A 22492-nucleotide genomic window follows, 5' to 3' on the forward strand; every position below is an offset into this window, starting at 1 on the left:
AGCCGGGCCGGGGACGGCGTTTAAAGTGTTTAAAGTTGCGTTTGAAACGCTCGCGAAGCGATGAGAAAAGGCGTCTGTTTGTAGTTTAACCCCTTCTCGTGTGGACCCTCAGCAAAAGCGCCGAGTTCTTGCCTATTCTGTGCCCATCCCGTGTCTCCCAGCCTGCGTGTGCTGGGACAGACCTCCTTGTTTATTCCGTATAGATCCCTTATTTACTGCCCTCCCTGCAGAATGTAAACAGGAATTTGCCCTGGACTTTATTTGCTTCCTTAGGCCTTTCCCCAGCACAAAGGGTGTCACTGCACTTTTCCTTCTCGTATCCTGGCTGGCATTCCCACTGACTGCATGAGTGCCAGGGAAGCTGAGATGTTGTCTTACACCTCCATTCTTTAAGAACTGGACAACTAAACTTGTGAATGTCCCAGGTTTTTTTGTAACCTAATTTTCTTTTTTTTTTTTTAAATGGGTTTGGGACTGTGTTACAATACAGTATAGCAGAGACCAGGAACAGAATAAATACTTGGCATGCAAATCCTGGCATGGTGAGGAGCGTCAGAATCTTGCCACACCACCAGAGGTTGAAATGAACAGATAAAAGCAAGAAGTTCAGAGCAAAGGCAACTCGTTTTCTTTAAACTCCTTCCAGTGTCTGTAATTATTGGCTGTTCTGACAGCACACAAAGGAGGATTTCCTCTAGAGATAGTAAGCACAGTGACATAAATCAAGCACGGGGAGAGCATAGGTTGTTTTGTTTTTTTTTTTTCAATTTATTTCCTGACAAATTAACTCTGAATCGGTTTGCTAAAAATTCATCTGTCACAGGCTTTTTTTAACCCTTTCCCTAGTAGCTTATAAGACTGAAATGAAAGGCTATTTTTGCTGCAGCAACCCCTCTATGCATGGGGTGAACTGCTCTTGGAATCCAAGCCTTCCATTTTTATTAATTTTCACCTTGAGTTTTCAAACCGAGAAGGTGCAGAGAAGGGCAAGTCCCGCTGGAATTTTATCCCGCTTTCACAATTCCATTCTAATTCTTCTGGGACTCGTTGCTTAAGAGTCGGCGTTTAAGAAGTCTGTAAAGCTGTGGCAGTTTTCCAAGATCCCACTGGTAGTTTGTGGCAGTCACCACAACCAAGGGATTTAGAGAGACACTGCTGGGAAAGAGAGAGAGGCAGCCAGCAAGAATTCCGTGTGTTTGTCCAGGGAAAGAGGCAGTATTAAACCTAGAGAAAAGAAATGACCTCGGTGATTGCAATGAGGCACACCTGGAGCACGGCCACTGTCCAACGGCAGGCAGGTGTTTTGCATTGGACTTGATGCCCTGGACAAAAGCTGGATGTCTTGGAGTGGTGGAAAGACTCCCAAGGGCCATGTCAGCCAAGGAAGAACACTTTGGTTGCAGGGGTTCACAGCCAAAAACTGAAATGCGGAAAAGGGATCTCGCCCCGATAGGAAGGACCTGGGGGTGCTGGTGGATGAGAGGCTGGACAGGAGGTGTCCATGTGCATTGGGATTGTTCAGCCTGGAAAAGAGAAGGCTTTAGGGTGACCTAATTATGGCCTTCCAGTGCTGGAGGGGAGCCTGTAAGAAAGATGGAGAGAGACTATTTACAAGGGCCTGGAGTGACAGACCAAGGGGGAATGGCTTCAAACTGAAAGATATTAGGTTTAGATTGGATACTGGGAAGAAATCCTTCCCTGTGAGGGCAGTGAAGCCCTGGCACAGGTTGCCCAGAGAAGCTGCGACTGCCCCATCCTTGGAGGTGTCCAAGGACAGGTTGGACGGGGCTTGGAGCAACCTGGGCTGGTGGAAGGTGTCCCTGCCCATGGCAGGGAAGTGGAATTGGGTGAGCTTTAAGGTCCCTTCCAACCCAAACCATTCTACGATTCTGCGTATCCTTGCAGCAGACATTTCTGTCTATTTTTAAACACCCTTCAGAGAAAAAAAAATGGATGGTCTTGTGGTTTGGCTCTGTGTGGTGCTGTGGAGACCCAAGTGCTGCTCCCTGCCTGACTTTTGACCAGTCAGTTAAACGCAGGGATGCAAAGGTTAAGGCTCATTTTCATACCCACCCAGCTTCGGTGCACTCAAAGTTCAGCAAGGGCTCGCAGAGCTCGAGGAGTTCAAACCTGTGTGCAGACAGCAGCTGCAGAGCAAGGATAGATTCACCCTCGTGTTGGGCAGGCTGGGAGGCTATATTCAAATAGTTTGTCAAGAATTTGAATATCCCGAGGGGCTGGAAACATGCAAACTTGTAAAAACAACTGCTGTTTGGGTTTAGCTGGTCAGGTTCGCTCTGTGACAGAGTTATCCCTGTGGTTTTCCTTGTGTTTGTGCTTTGGCTCCAGTCATTACATAACTTATCTATATTTATTGCTAGCCTGTGATCCAGGCGGGCTTGGAGTAGCCCAGAGGAGGCAATATTGATGTTGGTTTAAAGAACAGAATCTTTAAAAAAAATAATGGAAACAGACTCTCAGGATTTCTTGGTTTTCCAAAAGCTGCAAAGAAAGTTAAACTCCATTTTCTTTGTGAGAGGCACAGTTTGCAAGTGTGGAATGTTGGGAAAAGCAGCAGAAGGTAATAAGGAGAATCCTAAAAACATAGTTTACGGTGAAATGACCTGGCAAGGCTTTGCTCAGCTTCCAGGGAGGAAGTGCTCGTCAAAGAAAAATCATTGGCACATAGGAACTTTCCCAGAGGAATGAAATGGGTTTGAGCACTGAACTGTCTGATCTCTGTGAGAACTGAGCTATCCAAAATCGTTAGTTAGTTTTGAAAAATCTTACCCTTTTTTGTGCAATGAATGAACCAATGGAATGCTGATTTTCCCAGTAAGTTGTGTGGAAATCAGAATATACGAATTATTAGGCTGCTCTGCCTTACAAGTACATCGGCCGTGCTTGTTCCTACAGGCAATAATTGGCTGCCCTTTGAAAAAAAAATAATCCTCTCTTCCTGGAGAATATGTGGCAAAGGACAAAAAGAAACTAGATGCAGGCTCCTTCGTTTCTCTGAGCTCAAATGCAGATTTGCACCGCAGCTGTTAAAGGCTGCTGACCTCAGAAACCATCATCAGCAGAATTACAGGAGTGTCACCTCCAGTGGAACATCCCCACGGCCTCTGAGGACTTCGTACCTGTTCCCACCCTGCTCTTCCTACCAGCGGGAATCTAAATTATTTACTAGGAAAACAAACCCTCGTATCTGAGCTGCACAAGGTTCCCTTTCCTATCTGTTCCCAGCACGGAGCTTCTCGAAACACCGAGACACAGTTCTGCTTTCCACCGGAGCTGTGAAATACGTGCTCACATTTAGCAAACGAAGCACCTCTTTCACCTCATTCAGTGATTAATTCAGAGAGGAGAACTGCAGGCACTAAATTAACCTTTTTACCTGATTTAGTTTTACTAAATAAACAGCCCCATAATGTAATTTTCTCAACCAGAACAGCTATTTCCTGCGGTTTGCTTTCCTATTTGGAACGTGTTCCATTCCGAATCTGTTTCATTTCACTCGGTAACAGTAATACCTTCAGACTGTGTCCCTTTTCCCTAGGGATCACACCTGTAAATCCAGCATTCTTCCTAAAAAATAGATGATTAGTCAGAAATGGCTGTCACAGCACGCAGGAGCACCAACAGCAGATAGGAATGTGCCTCCTCCTCAACAGCATTCCCAATTTTACCTTTTAGTATTGGCAGCGTGAATGACACGGGGGTGTCAATTAATATCCAGGTTTTCTTCCATTTTTCCCTTCCAGAACATCAAAATTCCTCCCTTTTCTCCGTTGCTTTTAATCAGCTGACATTGGTTATGCTCCAGTGTAGACATCATCGTTAATAAGTGGGTAGTTTATGTCCCGGGGAGTTGATAGCAGCACTGCAGGAGCTCATAACCTTGCCCAGTGTGTGGTGTTGCTGTGCCACTTGTAGCCCTGCCTTTTCCCAGGGATCGTTTGCCGCCCCGTAACAGTGATTTTCACTTTTCCATGAGGATCAGGATCATGTTCACTGAGGGTACATCTGAGAGAGTGTATCTGAATTATCTCTTCTGGCAAGTGTCAAGGGGATGTTAGTGAAACGTGCCTGGATAAGGTAGCTTAGGACACAGCTATGCTGGAAATGTTCTTGCAGCTGTTCCTTGGAAAACATCTGTGGGACTGGGCGTGGAAATTTGTACATCTCTGTTCACACCAGCACAGAGCAATTTTCCTCTCGTGCAACAAAGTATAAATTATTGGGAAATAAGGACATTATGCACCAATGGACATGAAATGACTAAAGGTAGTCATCTGGAAAGCAAGGGGAGGAAATGGAATATTCCTTACTGGCACAGGAATAACATAAGCAGACTCCACAAGAATTCCAGTACTCCAGCTTCTAGTATTTGAGTAGGAATAACCACTTCTCTAGACTCCATTACTTACATTTACAGTTGGAAAAAACCTTCCATCTGTGACAGTCTGTGTTTGTATTGTCCGATAAAGGGAAGAATGTACAGGTTGATGTTATTTCGTATTTATAATTAGTGATTATCCCTATGCAAAGTGAAAAGGACATTGTCCCAAAGAAGTCAATGACATACAAGAATTTAAGTAAGTGTGGTAAAGGAGAGAAAGGAGTGTTTCATTTTGTAAGTATCTTCATATTGACTCGTGGATGCTTTGTGCAAAGGGACCTCGGGCCTCTTAGAGTTTAATCCCAGTTATAGATAATGGAATGTTAAATTAGAAAATAAGGGTTAAATCATAAAATAAATTTACAATATCCATTCCCAGCCTTCATAACTGAGTGCTTCCTACCAAATCATTTTACTCAGCAGCTGCCTGGTTCTACAGGCAGAAAGGTGACTGCTTCTCTTTTTTTTTTTTTTTCTTTTCCATGGGTTAACTTTTAATGACTAATTTAAATTCCATTTATGCAGAATCCCTATGATTTTGAAAACACCTCCTGAAATTATGCACGACTACCTTTCCAAAAAAAAAAAAAACCAAAAAAAACCCCAACTTTCCAAAGCCATAAGTACAACACTGCCTAGAATTATCCTGTCAATTAAATAAAAGAACCCACTTAAAATAAGTGACAGAAATACACAGTGAATTAAACGCACCTTCCAGTAACAAATGGTTATTAAAGGAGACCTCTGAGCAAACTGCTGGTTCCGTGGTCATGCTTGGACAAGCACAAGGCTATTGAAACACACAGCTGCCTTTCAGACAATTTAACTTGCACTGAAGGCAAATTATCGCCATTTGATGTCATTCTCTTGGCTTCTCAGAGGTTCCCTTCGCTGCACAGCAGTGTCAGGGGGAGCAGGACTGGGGCTGCAGCTCCAGCTGCCGATCCAGTGCTGCCTGAACCGTCCTCCTGCAGAAAACGGGCTTGAGCATCTGGTAGTAGTAGCTGAAAAAAGGCAGGGACAGATATTTTAATGGGCTTGGAGAAGCAGTATGGGGTTCTGGCAATAGCTGGAATGGGAATCGGGGAGGACTAAGACAAAGGGCACCTAAACCCACCCCCTGCAGAAGTCATGAATAATAGTTGCAGTCACTGGGTAAGCTCTGAAGTGTGTCACACATTTGGAGTCTTTCCTGCTTCCTCCCTTTTTCTCAGTGCCCAGAGAGCAGAGTTTCAACAAGGTGGGGCAACAGCAACAACCCATGAGCAACAGAACTGCAGATATTGTTGCCGTGGCCCTGGTGAAGTCACCACGAGTCCCTTCCCCTTGGTGCTGTCTGTATGTGAGGGTTTGCACCGCTCTGGGGGTGACGTTCCCCCTTCCTCTTCCCATGCCAGAGCCCTTTTCAAAGCCTCCAAAATGAGACTGGATGATGTTAAAAACATAGGTTGCACTGGACTGTTGGCTCTTTGCTCCAGATCTTTCCAGCTCTGTGTAGAGAGGCCTTTGTGACAACGCAGGCTCACCAAAGAGCCAGCTCACACTCTCCAGACTTTTCCTCGCTCTCTGTCGGTATCAGGGATCATGGAATTCTGTGCTTCCCAGCATACCTTACATGGGCTCGCTCGACGCTGTGAAATAATAGACAGGGGCCTGTCCCTGGTGTTATTTCTGGAACAGAATCCTTTTGTGTCAGTGAAGGCTTGGAATTTCCTTCACGATTCGGGATTTTAGCACTACAAGCAGTTGAATTTTTTAGCTGTGTTTCACAAGGTTTCTGCCAGCTACTGGGAATAAGGACATTTTCTAGTACATTTTTGGATTTCTCTCCTCTAGTAATCTCATCTTGGGAGCCTCGTCCCAGGACTGTGGTGCAGCTGTGCTGGTATAGAGGTATTTATATAAATAAGGCAGCTTTTACTTTCGGTAAACAAAGTATGTGGTATCAGTACATGGCAGATTTATTTAAATGAAAACTTACAGTCCATCCTAAACTTATTGTTTCCATTGATTTGTGTTTGGGTCCTGTCAGCTCAAAATACTTTCTGCTCTAAGTTTCCTGAGCAAACAATCTGGGTTTCTTTTTTCTGCCCTCTCCCTTCCTTATTCCAAGAGCTGTTTGGAACTTGGGGTGTGGTCTCTGGGACTAACAGACTCTGGATTTGTCCGTGTGGCCAGTGAACCTCTTCCCCAACACCAACCTCCTATTTACATTATTCCTTTATTGGGAAGCCTGCCTCTCCCTTTTTCTTGTGGGCAGCATGTAATAAATCTGAATAAATTCATTTATTTATGAATGCTGAGCCTGACTTCCGTGGGCACGAGGTGAGGGGTGTGGAATTACACTCCTCTGGAGAGACAGGAGCTGCACTGGTGGGGACATTGCTCCTATGGCTACTGGAGGATCAAATGCCACTTCCCTCCGGGGGCTGCTGTCTGGGGAACAAGGTTTTAAGTTCTGACAGACATAGGAATCATTTCATCTCTTTGAATGTTTCCTCCCAAAGGGCCTGGTGAGGGGAAGCCCGTGCAAAGGCTTTTGATAGCTTGTATCCCCAGGCACCGGTCCCGCTGCTGCTAAAAGCAACAGAATCTGCGAAACATTTCTCAGATACATATACATACCTGTGTGTACATGTACAAAGCTGTGGAGCCTCTGTATCTGTTTTCTAATAGGTGCATTTTGGTACAGAAATGCAACTCTGTGACTTCTGCCTTCCAGTTGCCAGCACTGCTGCTGCCCTCCATACCGGGGTGATGGGGCAGCAGTGGAGCACTTGGATTAATTAGTGGCCATAAATGGTGTGGAGTTCTTTGGTTGAGTGGTTCGAGGGAACTGTTGTTCCAAGTGACCCCTGTTTTCCTTCCGTGGGTGGGCAGAGTGGGCAGACTGTTTGTGTCTGGAGCGTTAATTACTCTGTGTCCCTTAATCAGGAAGGTTGTAATCCTATTTCAGTGTGGAGATCCACATGCCACGGGGCCCAATCAGCACCCCCGATATCATCCCCTGCCAGTCAATACACAGCCATTAGCCATCCAGAACTATTCCCGAGGAACTGCTGTGCAGACATGCCAGGACAAGTCTTGCCAAGCCACACTGGAAGACAGTTTAGCAAGGCTGGTTAAAATAATCCCAGTTTAATGGGACGTGCATCTTTGGGTTCCCAAAGAATGTCAGGCAGGAGTTGCTGCTCTCTAAAGCACAGCATGTTACAGAACAGATAAATTGTGTTTCCTCAGAATACTGAAAACACTTCTCATCCCCTCCCCCCCACATTCGCACTTCCCTGGATCCCAAATAAATGCCACATTGAAAGAAAATTATTCCTTGCATAAGCGAAAAAAAAGAAAACAACAACAGATTTTGTTTCCTGACCTCACCACGACTCCTCCTTTTCCCACAACACTCCATTGTTCTGCCAGGTCCAGACAGCATAGACTCGTTTTCCCTGGTTTTAATCCCAAAGCTGGAGTCCATCACTTACAGTAAGGATCCTTGGGGTTTGGTGGGGTTTTTTCTCGATCCTACTCAGCTGTTTGCAACAAATGAGTTAATTACCGAGGAACAAAGATGAGGCAGGGATCCTTCTCTCCTAGCTTGGGAAGTGAGCCATGCTCTGATAAGAGATTTCCCCCCTCAGGTTACGTGATGTATTGAAGGATAATTTTTCAGTGTGTTCTATTAGGTTTAAATTAGGAAAGGGAAAGGAACGTATGTGTTCAAGTAGGTGTCTGAATTGGTATTTTTAGAGCTGTCATGCTCTGTGCTTGCAAAATGAACCTTTTCTGTCCTTTAGGTAAACTGGAACTTATGTTCCACTATGCTGGAGGAGGACAAACAGCCATGTTCCATATCTGTGGTGGCAAAATACACTTCAGAACGTGGGGAGAAATAAAAGGAGTGACCGCCCAGGGCTTTTGGAGAACAGAGACTGGAGCCGAGAGCCTCATCCTGTAAATGTCACCTGGATGATGTCACTGCATGGAACCAGTCGGAAGTTGGTTCCACTCACAATTGTTAACAATTAATTTTTCAAACTGGAGCAGATCCACAGCTCCCACTTCAGAAGCTACAATGGCTTTTGTCCCCCCCTCCCAAAAATCAGCCGGTGCGCCGGTTCATTCACCGTGTGATGGGAGGGATGCTCAGGTGTAGCTGGTGGTACCTACAGGAGCGCTGGCCCCCGTCAGGAATTACCCTGAGGAAAAGTCTGTTTACGGGACTCTTGGAGCGCTTGGCATCCAAATAAACTCAAAGGAAGCGTTGGCCGTCATCGCTGGCAGAGCAGACAGGGACTGTGCCTCGAAATAGCGCTTGGCAGAGGATCGCTGCTGACGGCTCGGTGGAGAAGGCGGATTTGCTTTCCCAGACCGAGACATTTCATAAACAGTTTCTGTTTGTTGGAGCTGTGGAACCTCACTAGATCAAACCCAGTCCTAATCTGCTGGAGCCGCCTCCACAGGCTTTTGTCTCCAGTGTGTACACACAGCCAGTCGCTGTGGTTTGGGTCTGTCCTAGGACATTTATCCCTTTGTGTTTGTCCACGAGCACGTTGGGGCAGCCCCACAAATCCTCCAGACGATGGGGTTTTTGTTTTATCTGGTCAAGCTGCAGGCTGAGAAGGTCTTTGATGCAGCCTCTGACTTAGGGGCCGACCCGCCATCTCCTTCCTGACACACCGAGCCTTGGATTCACTCCACGGGATGGGAAGCTTGGAAGTGCGCATCCCAAAAAACTCTGCCACACCAGGCTGTACGTAAACCTGTCGATTTGAAGCAGGACGCGGAGGGGTTTTAAAATCCAGGCGGGTGTTTGGAAGCCTCAAGGAACAGCACGAGGAGGAGGGTCCCACAGAGACACACATTAAACCCGCGGGGGCTGAGCACTCGTCCTTACCCTGCGTGGGGACACGGGATAAGGCAGGACGGGCGGTGCGGGGGCAGAGGAGCGCTGTGGCACACGGTGCCCGCCGGGCCAGGCCTGAGGGGGCGCGCGCGGGCCCCTCGCGGTTGCCGGGGCCCGGAGCTGTGGGCGAGGCAGAGGCAGAACTGGCCTGACCAATCAGGAGAGACCCGGCCACGGCCGCCGGCCAATCGGCGCCAGTAAACAACACGCCCCCCCCCCCGCGGGGCGGGGCGGACCAATCAGGACGCGGGAGATTTGGGCGGTCTTTTCAAAACGGCCGAGGCGCCGCTCGCGGCCCTTTAAAGGCGCAATGCGGCTATTTGGCGTGTCCCTCCGCGCGGCCTCGCCGTCCATCCGGAGCGGCACGGTGCCGCCCCGCTCCCCACCGAGCCGGAGCGCCGCCGGGCCGCCGCGCCTTTCTCAGACCTCCGGGCGTTCTCGGAGCGCCGCCGGGCCGCGCGGGTGTGAGCGGACTATTTGTCTTCCGCGCGCCGCCTCACCAGCGGGAATCGCTCCGCGCGGGACAACAAAAGGCGTGGGCGGGGCCGCGGGGCCGCCATCTTGGAGCGGGGCCGGGTTGGGGGCTGCAGCAGCGGCGGCCGGGGGCGGTGTTGTGATGGTGCCGTGACGGTGCCGTGACTCCCCGCGGGAGTCCAGGCCGCCCTGCCTGGATGCGGGGCCAGCGGCCGAGCCCACCCCCGTCCGCGCGGTGACGGGAGCCGGGCTCGCCTCCCCCTCCCCGAGCGCTGAAGGGCCGCGGGGGGGGCCCGGCGCCCCCTCGTCCCCGGCCTGCGGGGCCCCTTTGTTTCCCAGGTGCGGAGGGGAAGGAGGAGGAGGAGGAAGGGGAAGATGGGCAGCGAGGCGCTGTGGCTTTTCAAGCAGCTGAACCTCCACCTGGAGCTGGAGGGGCGGTTCCAGCCCCGCGAGAAGGGGCTCAGCCTCATCGAGGCCGCCGCCGAGGTGGGTGAGGAGGGCCCGGGCCGCTGGGCTGGGAAGGGGGGTGGGGGCAGAAAATGCGTGGTTTTAAAGAAAATTCGAGGTAATAGTGGACGTGCGTTACCTGCGAAAAGTTAATTCTTTCCTCCTTATGCGCCGCTTACCTTTTGTTTTAACTCTGCCTTAATTCGTAGGTGTTAGCGTTGCATTATCCAAGAGCTGCGACCTGCAGGGCAAGCAAAATATTTAGGCGTTTAGTATTTATTGTTTAGGTTTAGAGCGAGCACAGGAGCAAGCGGTTCTGTATTGTTTTCATCAGGGGAGCCTCCTGCCACCGCAGGGAAGGTGGGATGTCAAGCGGCTTTTCATTAGCGAGGTCTGGGGAAACGAACCCAGAAGCGCTCAGTGCTTTGACAGCAAAATGTAAATTGGCCGTAAACATCTCCACGTAAAAGACCAAAGTTCCTCGGAGTTCAGGGAGGGCTGCGTTCTATCGGGTGCCTGGGAGGTTTTTTTTGGGGGGGAAGGGCCCTAATGTTTAACAAAAACAAGTCCCTGAAACGAGGCTGCCTGTTTGTTGTGAAAGCAGAGCTGTTGTTCCTTAAATATTGACGCTGCAGGCAGACAGCTGTGTGGTCATCTCTAAGGTCAGGAGCCACTGTGTATGCCCGCACTTGGTAAATAAGTCTGAAATATGCCTTTACATAAGAATTGGAAATGTGGCTGTGCTGGGTGTTGCTCTGGTGAGACTCAGGATCTGGCTGTAACCTCTGTACCTTGGGTGTGATTGGAATCTCAAGTAGTCTAAATATTTTTTTAAAGTTAAGTGAAATAAAAGTATCTGAGGAAAAAAATTGCTTCCGTTTGATATAAATAAAAGATGATTTAGGGAGCGAGTGGTCCCGGTCACTGCTGCTGCTGCCACAGAATAATCCTGACTTTGTCTGTCTTGCCATAGAACGAAAACACTCTGTGTCCAAGACAAAGGAATGCCAAGGTGGAAGATCTTTGGAGCCTGACCAACTTCTTTGGATTTGCAACCGAAACATTTGTTTTGGCTGTCAACATCCTGGACAGATTCTTGGCCCTTATGAAGGTACAAGTGTGGCTGTTGATTCATTCTGTGCTAGCAACAGATCTGGAGTCTCCTTTGGAAACCTGGAGCACAGTTCTTTTACCTCTAAAGACAAGTAGCAGGTTGATTTATTTCTCTAATAAGTCTGTAGCCTTTGCCATGTAGATGTTTAAGAAAGGAGGAATTAAGAAAAACAAACCTGTTTGTCTTCCAGACTGTCTCTGGGTACTGTGCTAAAGCTTAACTTAGCTCTGGAACTGATACCGAATGATAAATTTCCTGGTTGTTTTTATCGTGTCTGTGCTGGTTTAAGGCAGGAAATCTGAACCTAAAGCAGTTCCCTGTTATTAAATCAGCAGAAAAACTGAAGTTGCATCAGGCTTGTGGTCTGACTGTCCTTGAGGTGGCACAAAACGGGTGGGAGAGAAGAGCAGAGGCAGGAGCAAGTTGTGGAGGGATGGGGCTGCCTGGAACAGGCTCAGACTGGATCTGTGTGGGCTGTCAGTGAGGGAAGGTGAGCACTGCCGCTCGGGGAAGTGAGGAATTACAGCTCTCACTGCAGTGGATTTGTGTAGTGATGTGGAACAGCCCGAACAGAGGCTGCTCAGCTCTCCAACTTCACTTCCTCTGCCCCGGCAGATCGATGCTGCTTGGTGGGCTCTGCCAGCTGGGTTGTGCTCCAGCTGCACTGCTGCAACTGGTTTTGACTGGGGGCAGTGGAGGAGCTGGCTGTGACACCAGGTTTAGTTGAGATAAGCGAGCCCTTGGCTGCTGAACTGTGAATATTCCGGGCGCTGTTGCCGTGCAATCAGGGTGCTCGTGGGGAGGGAAGTACTCACAGCGCTTCCTGTACTTTTTCAGGTGAAGCCAAAGCACTTGTCTTGCATTGGAGTTTGCTGCATCCAGCTGGCCGCCCGTGTGGTGGAGGAGGAATGCAACGTCCCCGCTGCTCCCGAGATCATCCGGATCAGCCAATGTAAATGCACTGTGTCCGACCTGAAACGGATGGAAAAGATCATTTCAGAAAAGTTGCACTTTGAATTTAAAGCTACTACTGCCTTAACCTTCTTGCACTTGTACCATACTATTGTACTCTGTCATACCTCAGAAAGGTGAGTGAGCCCTTTTTGCCCCCCTGATTCCCTCCCAAAGGGTCACAGCGTTGGCTGTAGAGGAGGCAGCTCCTCAATTTTTTTACTTCCTGACAATGGAATGCTTGTTGATCCACGTCCTTCTCCTCTTGGGTGTCTCACAGGAAAGAAGTATTGAATCTGGACAAGTTGGAAGCACAGCTGAAAGCTTGCAACTGCCGTCTGGTCTTCTCTAAAGCAAAAGTAAGTAGAAGTGGTTTTCTTTACTTTCTGGGTAGGGTTATGATTCTCTTTATATTGAGTGCTGTTTCCTTGTCCTTTTAGCCATCTGTCTTGGCCTTGTGCCTTCTCACCCTGGAAGTTCAGATGTTGAAATCTGTTGAGCTGCTGGAGATCCTTCTGCGTGTTCAGAAGCATTCAAAGGTAAATATTGTCAGTGGATTGTTTGTCCAGTTGCTGGGGCTGACACTGTTAGTGATGGAAGATGTTGCATTTAAGGGACCCCTTAAGTGGGTCCCTGAGTATGTTTTTAGAGGTTTGGTTTGGCATCAGCTGAAAGAAGCGATTAAAAAATGTATAAAATCGGGAGAACTGCTGAGCCGGTGCCCGTGCAGTGCACGCTTTAACAAGCAGCTGATTGAACTTGTGCAGCTCTGGCTGTGTGCTCTGGAGAAACTTCCAGTCTGTTCGTGGGACTGCTGGGCTGGTTATTCTTTTTTTTGCCTGAATAACTGGACCCGAGGAAACAGCATGGAGCTGTGTCAGGGGAGGTTTAGGATGGATATTAGGGAAAGGTTCTTCACCCAGAGGGTGGCCAGGTGTGAAAGACAGCAATTGTACAACCCCAGTTTCTTGAGGGGTGAAAGTAGTTCCTTAAAGGACAGTATTATTCCATTTTAAAAAGGAATTTTAAATTTTTTCATTCCATTTTAAAGTGGAATAACCTTTGTTTCATTTATCCTCGGGAAGTGATAATGAAAACGTTAACAGCTTGACAGGCAAACTTGTCAGCTCAGACTTGAACATGGCCTTGTCTGGGAGGTGTGTAGGAGTTGGTGGGAGTTCACCTTCAAAAGCAACTTTGACAAAGGTATCACGGTCATGACTCACTTCTCTTGAGTGATGCTTTTTCCAGGGGGGTGAAATGGAGGGGTTATCTTTAGAGCCCGTGTGTAACAGACTAAATAACTTCTTTGGGTTTTGTTTCTTTTCAGATAAGTGATGGTGACCTACTTTACTGGAGGGAGCTGGTCTCGAAATGCCTGGCAGACTATTCCTCCCCCGAGTGCTGCAAGCCTGACCACAAGAAGCTGGTTTGGATTGTTTCCAGACGAACAGCCCAGAACCTCCAGAACAGCTACTACAGCGTTCCCGAGTTGCCAACGATTCCGGAGGGGGGATGTTTCAACGGGAGCGAGAGGTCGGTAAAACTGCCACCACCTGGTTCATTTGTTGGGAGTTCTCCTTTTCCTGTAGTGTTCATGGCAGCTCCCTGTCACTAGGCTTTGTTAAAATGACCTTTCCCACTGTTCCTTCCAGTGAAGACTCCTGTGAAGACATGAGCAGCGGAGAGGAAAGCCTGAGCAGTTCTCCTCCCAGTGACCTGGAAGGCACCTTCTTCTTCGAACTCAAACCCAAACCCAAGTGGCAGACTCTCAGCTGTGGGTCTTAGCATTACATCTGGACTGTATTAGGTTGAGGTCTCTAATGCACCATAGAGTCTTTTGGCAATAATAAATAAGGTGGTAATCCGTAAACTGTATTAAGGCAAAGACTTGCTGTGGTATATCAGTGCTTTGAATGCCTGCCTTGATTTTTCTTGTTGTTGTAATTTTAAGGAATTAAAAAGAAAACACTTTCAGGTCCCCAGATCAGCAAAAAAAAAAAGTTCTTGTATAGCTCTGTTGTCAGCAGCCATGAATGTAGCCCTGTACCTGGTGGTCCAAACCCCTCAGCAGCTCAGCACCTGAGCTGATTTCAGGGTCTTGACTGAGAAGCATGGAGCAAGAGCGAGAGGCTTTCCTGGAATTTAAATGTGCTCCATGGGGACAGTCAAGCATGGGATTGGCCCAGGAGGAGCTGTGCAGTCCTTGTCCTGGGATGTTCTTGGGTTTCAGCATGACAAACACCCGGGCTTGGCTTGAATTCAGCTTTGACCCTGCTTTGAGCAGGAGGTTGGCCTGGAGCCCCTCTGGAGGGCAGCTCCACTCCCTGCTGGGGTGGGATTAGATCCAGCGGGCTGAGTAGGTTGTGTGGAATGGTGTGTGTACGTAGTGCCAGGCTGGAATGGTTTACTCTCCAATGGGCCAAACACAAACTGCTTTTCCTTTTCAGCAGGGTCTTGAGTTGTGTACCCCAAGTAGCAATTTTTTGAAGCTTGGCTTTTATTAACTTCAGGGATCCCTGTTTCACACCAGGAGTGCGTGTGGTCAACAGGAGTTTTCTAGTCAATCTAGTTTTCACTGAGACAGTACAAAGTGCGTGGCCAGGAGTAATTTCATGTTTCCTTTAATACGGCTGTTTTTACCCTGAAATCCACATTGTATACTCCAGTGTCTTTCCAATCCTAACATGTCAATCCATGCTATTAGCTTAGACTTCTTAACATGGTAAACCCTGCTAAGTCTACATTCCTTTGAATATTTAACCCCTGTAGTTGTTTTTCAGTATATTCATGTTATTGATTGAGTCATAATCAGACTTGTTTGCATGCTGATGTGAAGCAGTTAGTGCAGGAGAAGTTGGTATTATGCAGTAATATCAGGTAAATGTGATGGTGAAGTAGTTAATGTAACGGTTTTTCCTCTGAACTGTGTTATCAAAGCACAAATTGAAGTATGGTGGTGTCTCTCCGTGGTGAGAACACGGCTTAAATGCAGATTAAACGAGCTCAGAATCACGGTGTGAGGTTGTGGTGGTGCCAAAGTAGAAATGAAGGAGCAAACAAGCTTAAAAGCTGTTCCCTAGGTGCAAGCGTTGCTTTAGGAAGGTAAGAGTGATGCTGTTCAAGTCCATAACTGTTATGTGATTTCAGTTTTCTAAAAACACACACAAAAAAAAAAGTTTACAAAAAATGTATATGAAAATGTAAATTAAAAAAATGTACAGAAAAAAAATTTAAAATTAAAAAACCGAGCAGAAAATACTGTATTTTTTTACATTGTATGTAACTTTTTGTAGGTCTGTGGCATGTAGATAGTAATTTATTGTGTACTCTGTATGATACAAATACTGTACCTCTGAAGACTTCCTGCTGCAAGTCTCTGCTCCCTTCAGGAGTCCTTGGGTGAGGAACCTACTGAGTCTTGTTTCAGTTGAGAACAAAAATAAACCAAGTGCTGTATTTGTTAACTGCTGGGAGTGGTGGTCGGTCACTTTTTTTTCCCCGCTGTACAGGGTGTTATGATCCTGCAGCTGGATTCCAGGAGTGCTGGTGAGCAGCTGGCAAAGAAAAGGGAGAGACTGCAGCACCGGATGGGAATCGCCTGAGCCAGGGGAGCCCGTCTGCCAAGGGAAATCCTGCCCCGGATGTTTCTTCATGGCCTTCATAGCTACTACTTTTTTTTTGGTTTTTTTTTCTTAAACACAGGAACACACTACAGGAGTTCTCACTTCCCACGTGGAACAGGTGAGGGATGGACACTTGGCACGGGGAGCTGCGTGCGAAAGCCCCTTCTGACTAATAGAGGACTCGCACGTACCGCTGGGAGCCGGTCACAGAATGGAACTGTGCCTCCTGCCAGCGCTTGCTCCCAAGTTTTCAGAGCGCCGGGTGCTTGCTGTCTGGTGTTCTGGCTGCTTTGAACATGAAAGAGATGTTCAGCTTCCACTTCAAAGGTGCCCACTTGGGTCACCTCAGTGCAGCCTCGCTTGGGAGCCGGCAGGAACGTGTGTGTGTGGCGTAGGTGGGCTCGAGGAAGGTAGGAAGCCGTGGGCAATATCCCTGGGTTTACACAGCTTGGGAGATTACCGAAGCTCGAGGTGTGCCATTCAGCCCCTTTTAAGTTCGTCCTGGCTTGGAAGAGCGTTGTCAGGCTCACTTCTGTGGTGATAATTCAGGTTTCGTAATGTGGTTGGATAATTTAGGCTCCACTTTGATTTTGCCGGGTCAGGTGGCTGCGGATCCCTCCGAGGGGGTTTGCCTGGCTCCCTTCAAAGAACGGGAATTTTGGGGGTTGTTCTGCCTGTTTTTTAATGGCAGAGGAGTGCACGGCTTTAAATGCTGTTTGGGGCTTGCTGGTACCACGTGGTGGGGCTTGGAAGGCTTGCACGCTCCAGGGTTGGAATACGTGCTCGTTTTCATAACTGAGGTGGGAGGGGGCTGAGAGGGAATGCTTGTGTGGGGAAGCCATCCCCTGGGACAGCTCCCAGCTGCATCCCGGTTTTCTGGGATGTGATTCCCTGTGCTTCCGAACCTACTGGAAGTGTAGTGCTGAAGGTTCACATGGGTTTCTGCTCTCCTGTGGCTGGACTGGGCCACAAGGGATCAGTCGTGGAGCCATTTCTGTTCCCAGTGAGTTGTCATTCCATAATTAAATAATGATAATGGCCTTTTAAACAGGGAGCCTGACTTCCCCACTGCTTGATGACATATAACAAGTGACACGGAGCAATAAACCGTTCAGAATAAATCAGTCAGTGTGTTCAGGCCCTGGTCCTTAACAGCTCCCCCTTTTCCTCTGATGGAATAAGAAGGATGTTCCTGTCAGAGCTTGGAGTGTTCTGTGCTTGACAGTAGCATGAAAGGCTGAAACACAGAGTAAAGGGAACAGCTGATCTGAACATCAGCGCTGCCTCACGATCTCGGGCCATTTCTGTGCTTGCACTAACAGGGGGATGAGTTATTCTTGTGATCCCACGTGGCTGTCAGGCCTTTGAAGCCCAACAAAATGTGAGTCAGTAAATCCTCGGTGGACAATGAGAATTATTTATTTTAAAGTGCGGTGCAGCTGTGGAGCATCACACGTTACCGTGCTTCGTGGCCCGAGCCCGTGTCTGCTTTTAGTAGTGCACCTACTAAAAGGAGAAAGTTGCCATAACAACTGAATGAAATCAATTAGAGTAATAAGCAATTAAAATCTCATCCTTAGTGTTGCATAAACATAGCATTTTGCTCATGAATTATTACTAATCTTGCCTCTAGACCTGTACGTTCTGGTTCTGATTTGCAATCTGAACCATTTTTGAATTAATGAAGCATTTAATTTCTCCTTCAAAGAGTGCTGGTGGGGTTTTCTTTGGCTGTAGCAAGTACATCTTCATCAGGGATGTGAGCACTACTAAACATCTAAATGAAGGAAACACTTGTGATGGGATTTCCAGAGCGCTTGGCTCTGGCTTCCTTCCCACCCAGTGAAGTGAAGGATTAGTGTGTGGTGAGAAATTCTGTCCTGGGCCTAGAAAGGCAAATGCAACTCCTTCCTCTGTCACACGCTTCCTCCCTGACCTCCTGTGTGTTCCTGAACCTCTGGCTTCCTTTGCTCCCCCTGGGCAGAACAAAGCCAGGAATAGCTCCTTGCTGAAGTTCTCGGTTGTCAAGCATAAATCAGCTGAACCCTTGTGGAAAGGTGGGATGTGTGAGGAACCAGGGCTTGCAGACTGACTTCTGTAGGAAGCAGCTGTTAAATAAACTCCTATTTACACTGTGCCGCCTGTGCTGATGTACATTTTAATTGGGGTTTATCTGAAAGGTTTTCAGTACTGCCACAGTTGTTGGAAGAGACTTGGTGTAATGGAGAATTTACCAACTCTCCTGCTGCTAAAAAAACCCGTATTTAATGGGTTTTTCCCACAGTTGCCATGGAAGCCTGCCTTCGGAATGCCCCTGGGGTTCATCTCTTTAACAAAAGGTCCACCTGAAGCCACAGGGCTGGACTCTTTCTATATAGCTTTGAGTCCTCAGAGGGTTAAAGCCATGCTGGCTCTGGTCAGAAATCATTTTCTGCTTCACTGGGGTCAAAGCTTTTATGTTATTGCCTCCTCTTAGATCCTTCCAGGCCCATCTCTCAGACTCTGCACCCCGTGGGGCCCTTCAGCCAGCACTGGCCATTGCTCAATATTGTTGCTCTGTGATCAAGTTTATATCTTCTGGCATCACTTTGAGCTGGGAACAGGGAGTGACTTTAGATTTAGTGACTTAGATTTTAGTAAGCAAGAGTACGTGACAGTGCCCTGTCATCCCTCAAGGGATGTACAAGAGGCACATAAAAGGCTCTGTGGAATGCCTTGCTCCTCGGGGGTGTTCGGTCGGCAGCCCTGCAGGCCAAAGTCCTTTTTTGGGTAGCTGACATCAGCACACGCCTCTCTGTCCTTCCCCTTGCCCGTGCCTCAAACACAACCTCAGGAGGCAGAGGTGATCTAGGGAGGCAACTTGGATGCCCAACTGGAGCAGCATTTTTCCTGCTGTGTGCAGAGAGGGTGATTTTTCCATCTGCCTCTGCTTTCCGAAGGAGTCGGGGAGATTTATGAGCTCTGAAACTCAGGTCTTGTACATCCTTAGGGTTATCCCAGAGGGAAGACTTTGGATGTAAAAGACCTAATCGACACCTGAGTTTTGCAAATGTTTGCTTGAGCAGGTTCTTATCTCTAGTAACAGGTTTTTGGAAACAAGAAGGCAAAGTTTTACTCTGGGCTAAAAGAGAACCAAGTCAGAATGCTCCTGAACTTCAGGAAGTCTGAAATTCAAATCCACACTTGGATCCTGGGCCAGTCTCCTAATTTCCATTTCAGAAGTGGAAATACCCTGCAGTAGACTGAGCCAGGAGTAAGTGGCCAGACCTTGTGTCTTAACAGCAAGTTGTGAGCAGACAGATAGAAAGAAGAATCACAAAGTGTAAGATGGAGAATCTCTGACCGTTTTATCTTTAACCACAAGCAATTTTAAAGCTCACTAATGATGCTGATTGTACGTGCAGGGAGGAGGATCCAGGCTGGGGCACAATTTCCAGGGAATGAGGGTTTAGGAGAACTCATTTCCCTGCCCCACCAAGGCCAGAGAAAAGAAGACAGACTCTGTGGACATGATTTTCTCATTAAAGGCCTGAAAATAAATTCCAAACTCATTTGGGAAGGTATCTAAGTGTGCTGACTTATTCGAACCTCGTGATAGCATTTCCATGCCCTTCTGGGTAAGAACACAGGACAATTATTATCCCTGCAAGTGCTTTGAAACTCTCAAAATGCCTGAGGTGCCTTACAGAGATCACAGATATGCTATAAAATATAAAGGGGCTGTGGCTGTCTGTTATTTTTTAATGGAGGGGGACGATAGGTGTGGGTGGGAACGTAGAGAGGCAAGAGAAAGGTTAGAGGAAATGTGGGGTTTTTTTGTGTGGAATTCATGGGACTTGGCAGGGAAATGCTCTCATGTAGAGAAGAAATTGCAGGAAGACAGTCTATGTGGAGAGAAAGGGTTTTGTAGTGGACTGGATGGAAATCAGCCTCTTCCTGGGGTTCAGCTTCGGCAGCACCAGCAGAAAGGAAACTTCCACAGGTGGAAACAACCTGCAAACAAGGAGATCGGGGTGGGGGCAAGAAAAGAACCTCCCAGATGGATAAATCGTCCAGGACAGGGGTTTTCAAGTGCAGCCTGCAGGGTGCTCGAGGCTTGACAAGCCTCTACGTGCAGCCTGTCAGGGGATTGTTTTAAACCATTAACTGGGGTATTTATTGCACTGGGGACGAAGGATACGTGACCTGAGTCTGGCAGCCCCCTGTTGGAGAGGGAGCCTGTGAGCAGGGCTAATCCTGTAGGAGGGCTTTCCCTAGCAAGATCTTGCTACAGCTTTCTCTAGGTGTGAAGAAGGGCAGTTTGAATTTTTTCATCACCTTCTGTCGGTTTTAATCAGTTTTCTGAACTCCTATCTCTGTTTCTCACTGCATCTGTCCCAGGTAACCTGCCACAAAGCAGCTGGAATAGTCAGAAACTACCCTGCATCCTCTTTATCATGGTTAGGGAAAAACAAGCTCAGCCCTGCATCTGTGTGGAAATACGAACAAGCAGGAAAAGTCTGGCTGCAGAGCCCCTCCAGCCCTCAGGGCTGTGTAAAATGGGTCACTGGAAGTGTGTAAGCAGAATGAAAGGAGAGAGGAGAGCCTGTTAATCCTGGATTTTTTGGCTCCTTGGGCACAAATTTAATGTTAAGCTACTTTCTGACTTGAGGGATTGGCACGTGCTAAAAAGCTTTGCTGCAAAGTGGGGAGAGAGCAGCAGGACACGAACGGCAGGGAACTCCTGTGCCTGTGCAAGCAGCAGTGATTTGGTGATTTTACTAAGACATGGCAGAAGCCTTTAGGAAAGGACTCAGAGGGTAAAATGTCATTAATTTCTCTTCTTCCCATCTCCCCCTGCTGCCCATCACGAGGCAGCTGAGGAAGGCACCCAAACAAGCTGCCCCCTCACTCAGCCTTCCCAGGTGGGAATGCTTTACAGGGAATTGGGTATTTCCTAGCTGAGCCCAGGTGTAGAGACTCCCTTGCAGCTTCCTGCTCATGGTAGCAGAGCCAGTGCCACGTCTCTCAGCAGACTGTGAAGCACAGTTTGGCTGCAGAGGTGACAGAGCTCTTGCTTCACTGCTCCTCCAGCAGTCAGACTCCCATATGTAAGTACACAAAGCTTTTCCAGTTGTTTTACTAGTAGTTTATGCTGGTGGTTCCTATGGAACTGGAACAGGAACTTGTTTGCTCACAGGAATATGCCTTGTCCTCACCTTCTTTCAGATGCAAGTAGAGGTCTCTACACAGTGGGGAGCCTTTCTCTGGTTTAGGTGTTGTCATAATACCTGGTGTCAGTGCAACTTGTCTTGGAAGCAGTTGAGTTGAAATTTACTCCTTGTTAGAGAGTTCTGTGCCAACACAGCACTTTTCTAAGTGGTTGAAGAGATGGTCTTAAGGGAAGAGCCTGTTTTCTCTAATGGAGTTGAAATGGGGAGAGCAGCTGTTACCCTGTTGTGAACCTGCAGCAACAGCCTTTTGGGTTGCTTGTGCCTTGTTTCTTCTGGGTTGTTCTTTTTGGGGAGATGGGTATGATTTTGCTTGTTTGTGCTTTCTGGAGAGAGGAGCATGATTATGTTTACCTGACCAGTCTTGTCATGTTGAAAGTAGAGGAATAAGGAGAGAATGAGTGCAGGAAGGAGCAGAGTCAGGACTCTACTTTTTCCACACAAAGCTTTCCCATCGTGTCTTTCAACCAGCCTGTCTTCCTCAGTGAAAACACTGTTTACAGAACACAGGTTTGGGGTTAGGACAGTGTTTTTATTTCTATTTTAAGTACTTGTAAGTTGAAGTTGGTGGCTGCCCCATCCCTGGGAGTGTCCAAGGCCAGCTTGGACGGGGCTTGGAACAACTTGGTCTATTGCAAGGTGTCCCTGCCCATGGCAGGGGGTGGGACTGGATGAGCTTTAAGGTCCCTTACCAACCCAAACCACTCTGTGATTCAGTGTGCAAATGGCTGCTGTGGGGCTTCTGTTGTGACCCTGAGATGCAGGAACTTACTGTGTGTGGTTACGTGCACCTCCAAAGAAGGTTTTTTCCGTAGGTGTGGTAGAAACGTGGGCTCCCTGCCAGCGGGTTAGTCTGGGGTTAGGCAGGACGGTGACTAACCTTAGGAGAGGCTGGGGAGGGAGGGGGTGAGTGTGCTGCTGTTTATGCAAACACCCTGATAGCTCGAGCAATTCAGAAAATAGCTCAGAAACTGAGGAAATATCAGCTGGGTAGGGCAAATAGCTGCGGCATTACCTGTGAGGAGGTGAGAGGTGGGGAGGTGACACAGAGGTGTGACTGGACTTGGGACACGGCTGCCTCACCTTGGAGCTGTGTGAGAGATGGGATAGGAACTGTGTGACCTCCTGCACATCATCAGGTATCCTGAGGCATCAGAGGCAGGATGCAGCAGCTTTCCTCTCCTTGCCTGAAGCAGGGCAGGCACAATCCTGGGGCCGATACAGTCGGAGTAGCAAAAATACTTTGATGGCATTTAGCACTGTGACCTTTAAACACTTCCACAGGCTGATTCAACAGCACAGAAAACACTGTGGGTGAGGCAGGGCTCGATGAAAATGTGCTGTGAATCACGTTCTTGTGTT

The 22492-nt window shown here is 47.9% G+C and overlaps 1 protein-coding gene and 1 long non-coding RNA gene across 5 annotated transcripts; one reads left to right on the forward strand and one right to left on the reverse strand.

Annotated features, from left to right (window-relative positions):
- Positions 1 to 787: 787 nt before the first annotated feature.
- LOC108508176 lies at positions 788 to 12330 on the reverse strand. 4 transcript variants are annotated; one of them, XR_001878329.1, is made up of 5 exons: positions 12159 to 12330; positions 10369 to 10470; positions 7779 to 9165; positions 3569 to 5406; positions 788 to 1523 (listed from the first exon to the last, which is right to left on the reverse strand). It is a non-coding gene; the product is annotated as an uncharacterized LOC108508176 (long non-coding RNA). The 4 variants fall into 4 exon arrangements; XR_001878328.1 differs by lacking the exon at positions 12159 to 12330 and having other exon boundaries at positions 10369 to 10534; XR_001878330.1 differs by lacking the exons at positions 10369 to 10470; positions 12159 to 12330 and having other exon boundaries at positions 788 to 1155; positions 1243 to 1523; positions 7779 to 9382.
- Positions 9872 to 15761, forward strand: CCNG2 (cyclin G2). Its single transcript, XM_017836769.1, has 7 exons — positions 9872 to 10268; positions 11203 to 11340; positions 12181 to 12431; positions 12575 to 12653; positions 12735 to 12833; positions 13625 to 13830; positions 13950 to 15761. Exons 1-7 carry the CDS (start codon positions 10158 to 10160, stop codon positions 14080 to 14082), a joined length of 1017 nt encoding a protein of 338 aa, XP_017692258.1. The 5' UTR covers positions 9872 to 10157; the 3' UTR covers positions 14083 to 15761.
- Positions 15762 to 22492: the final 6731 nt, after the last annotated feature.

The sequence above is a fragment of the Lepidothrix coronata genome, unplaced genomic scaffold (assembly GCF_001604755.1).
Source record: "Lepidothrix coronata isolate B3197 unplaced genomic scaffold, Lepidothrix_coronata-1.0 Scaffold283, whole genome shotgun sequence".
Lineage (NCBI taxonomy): Eukaryota > Metazoa > Chordata > Aves > Passeriformes > Pipridae > Lepidothrix > Lepidothrix coronata.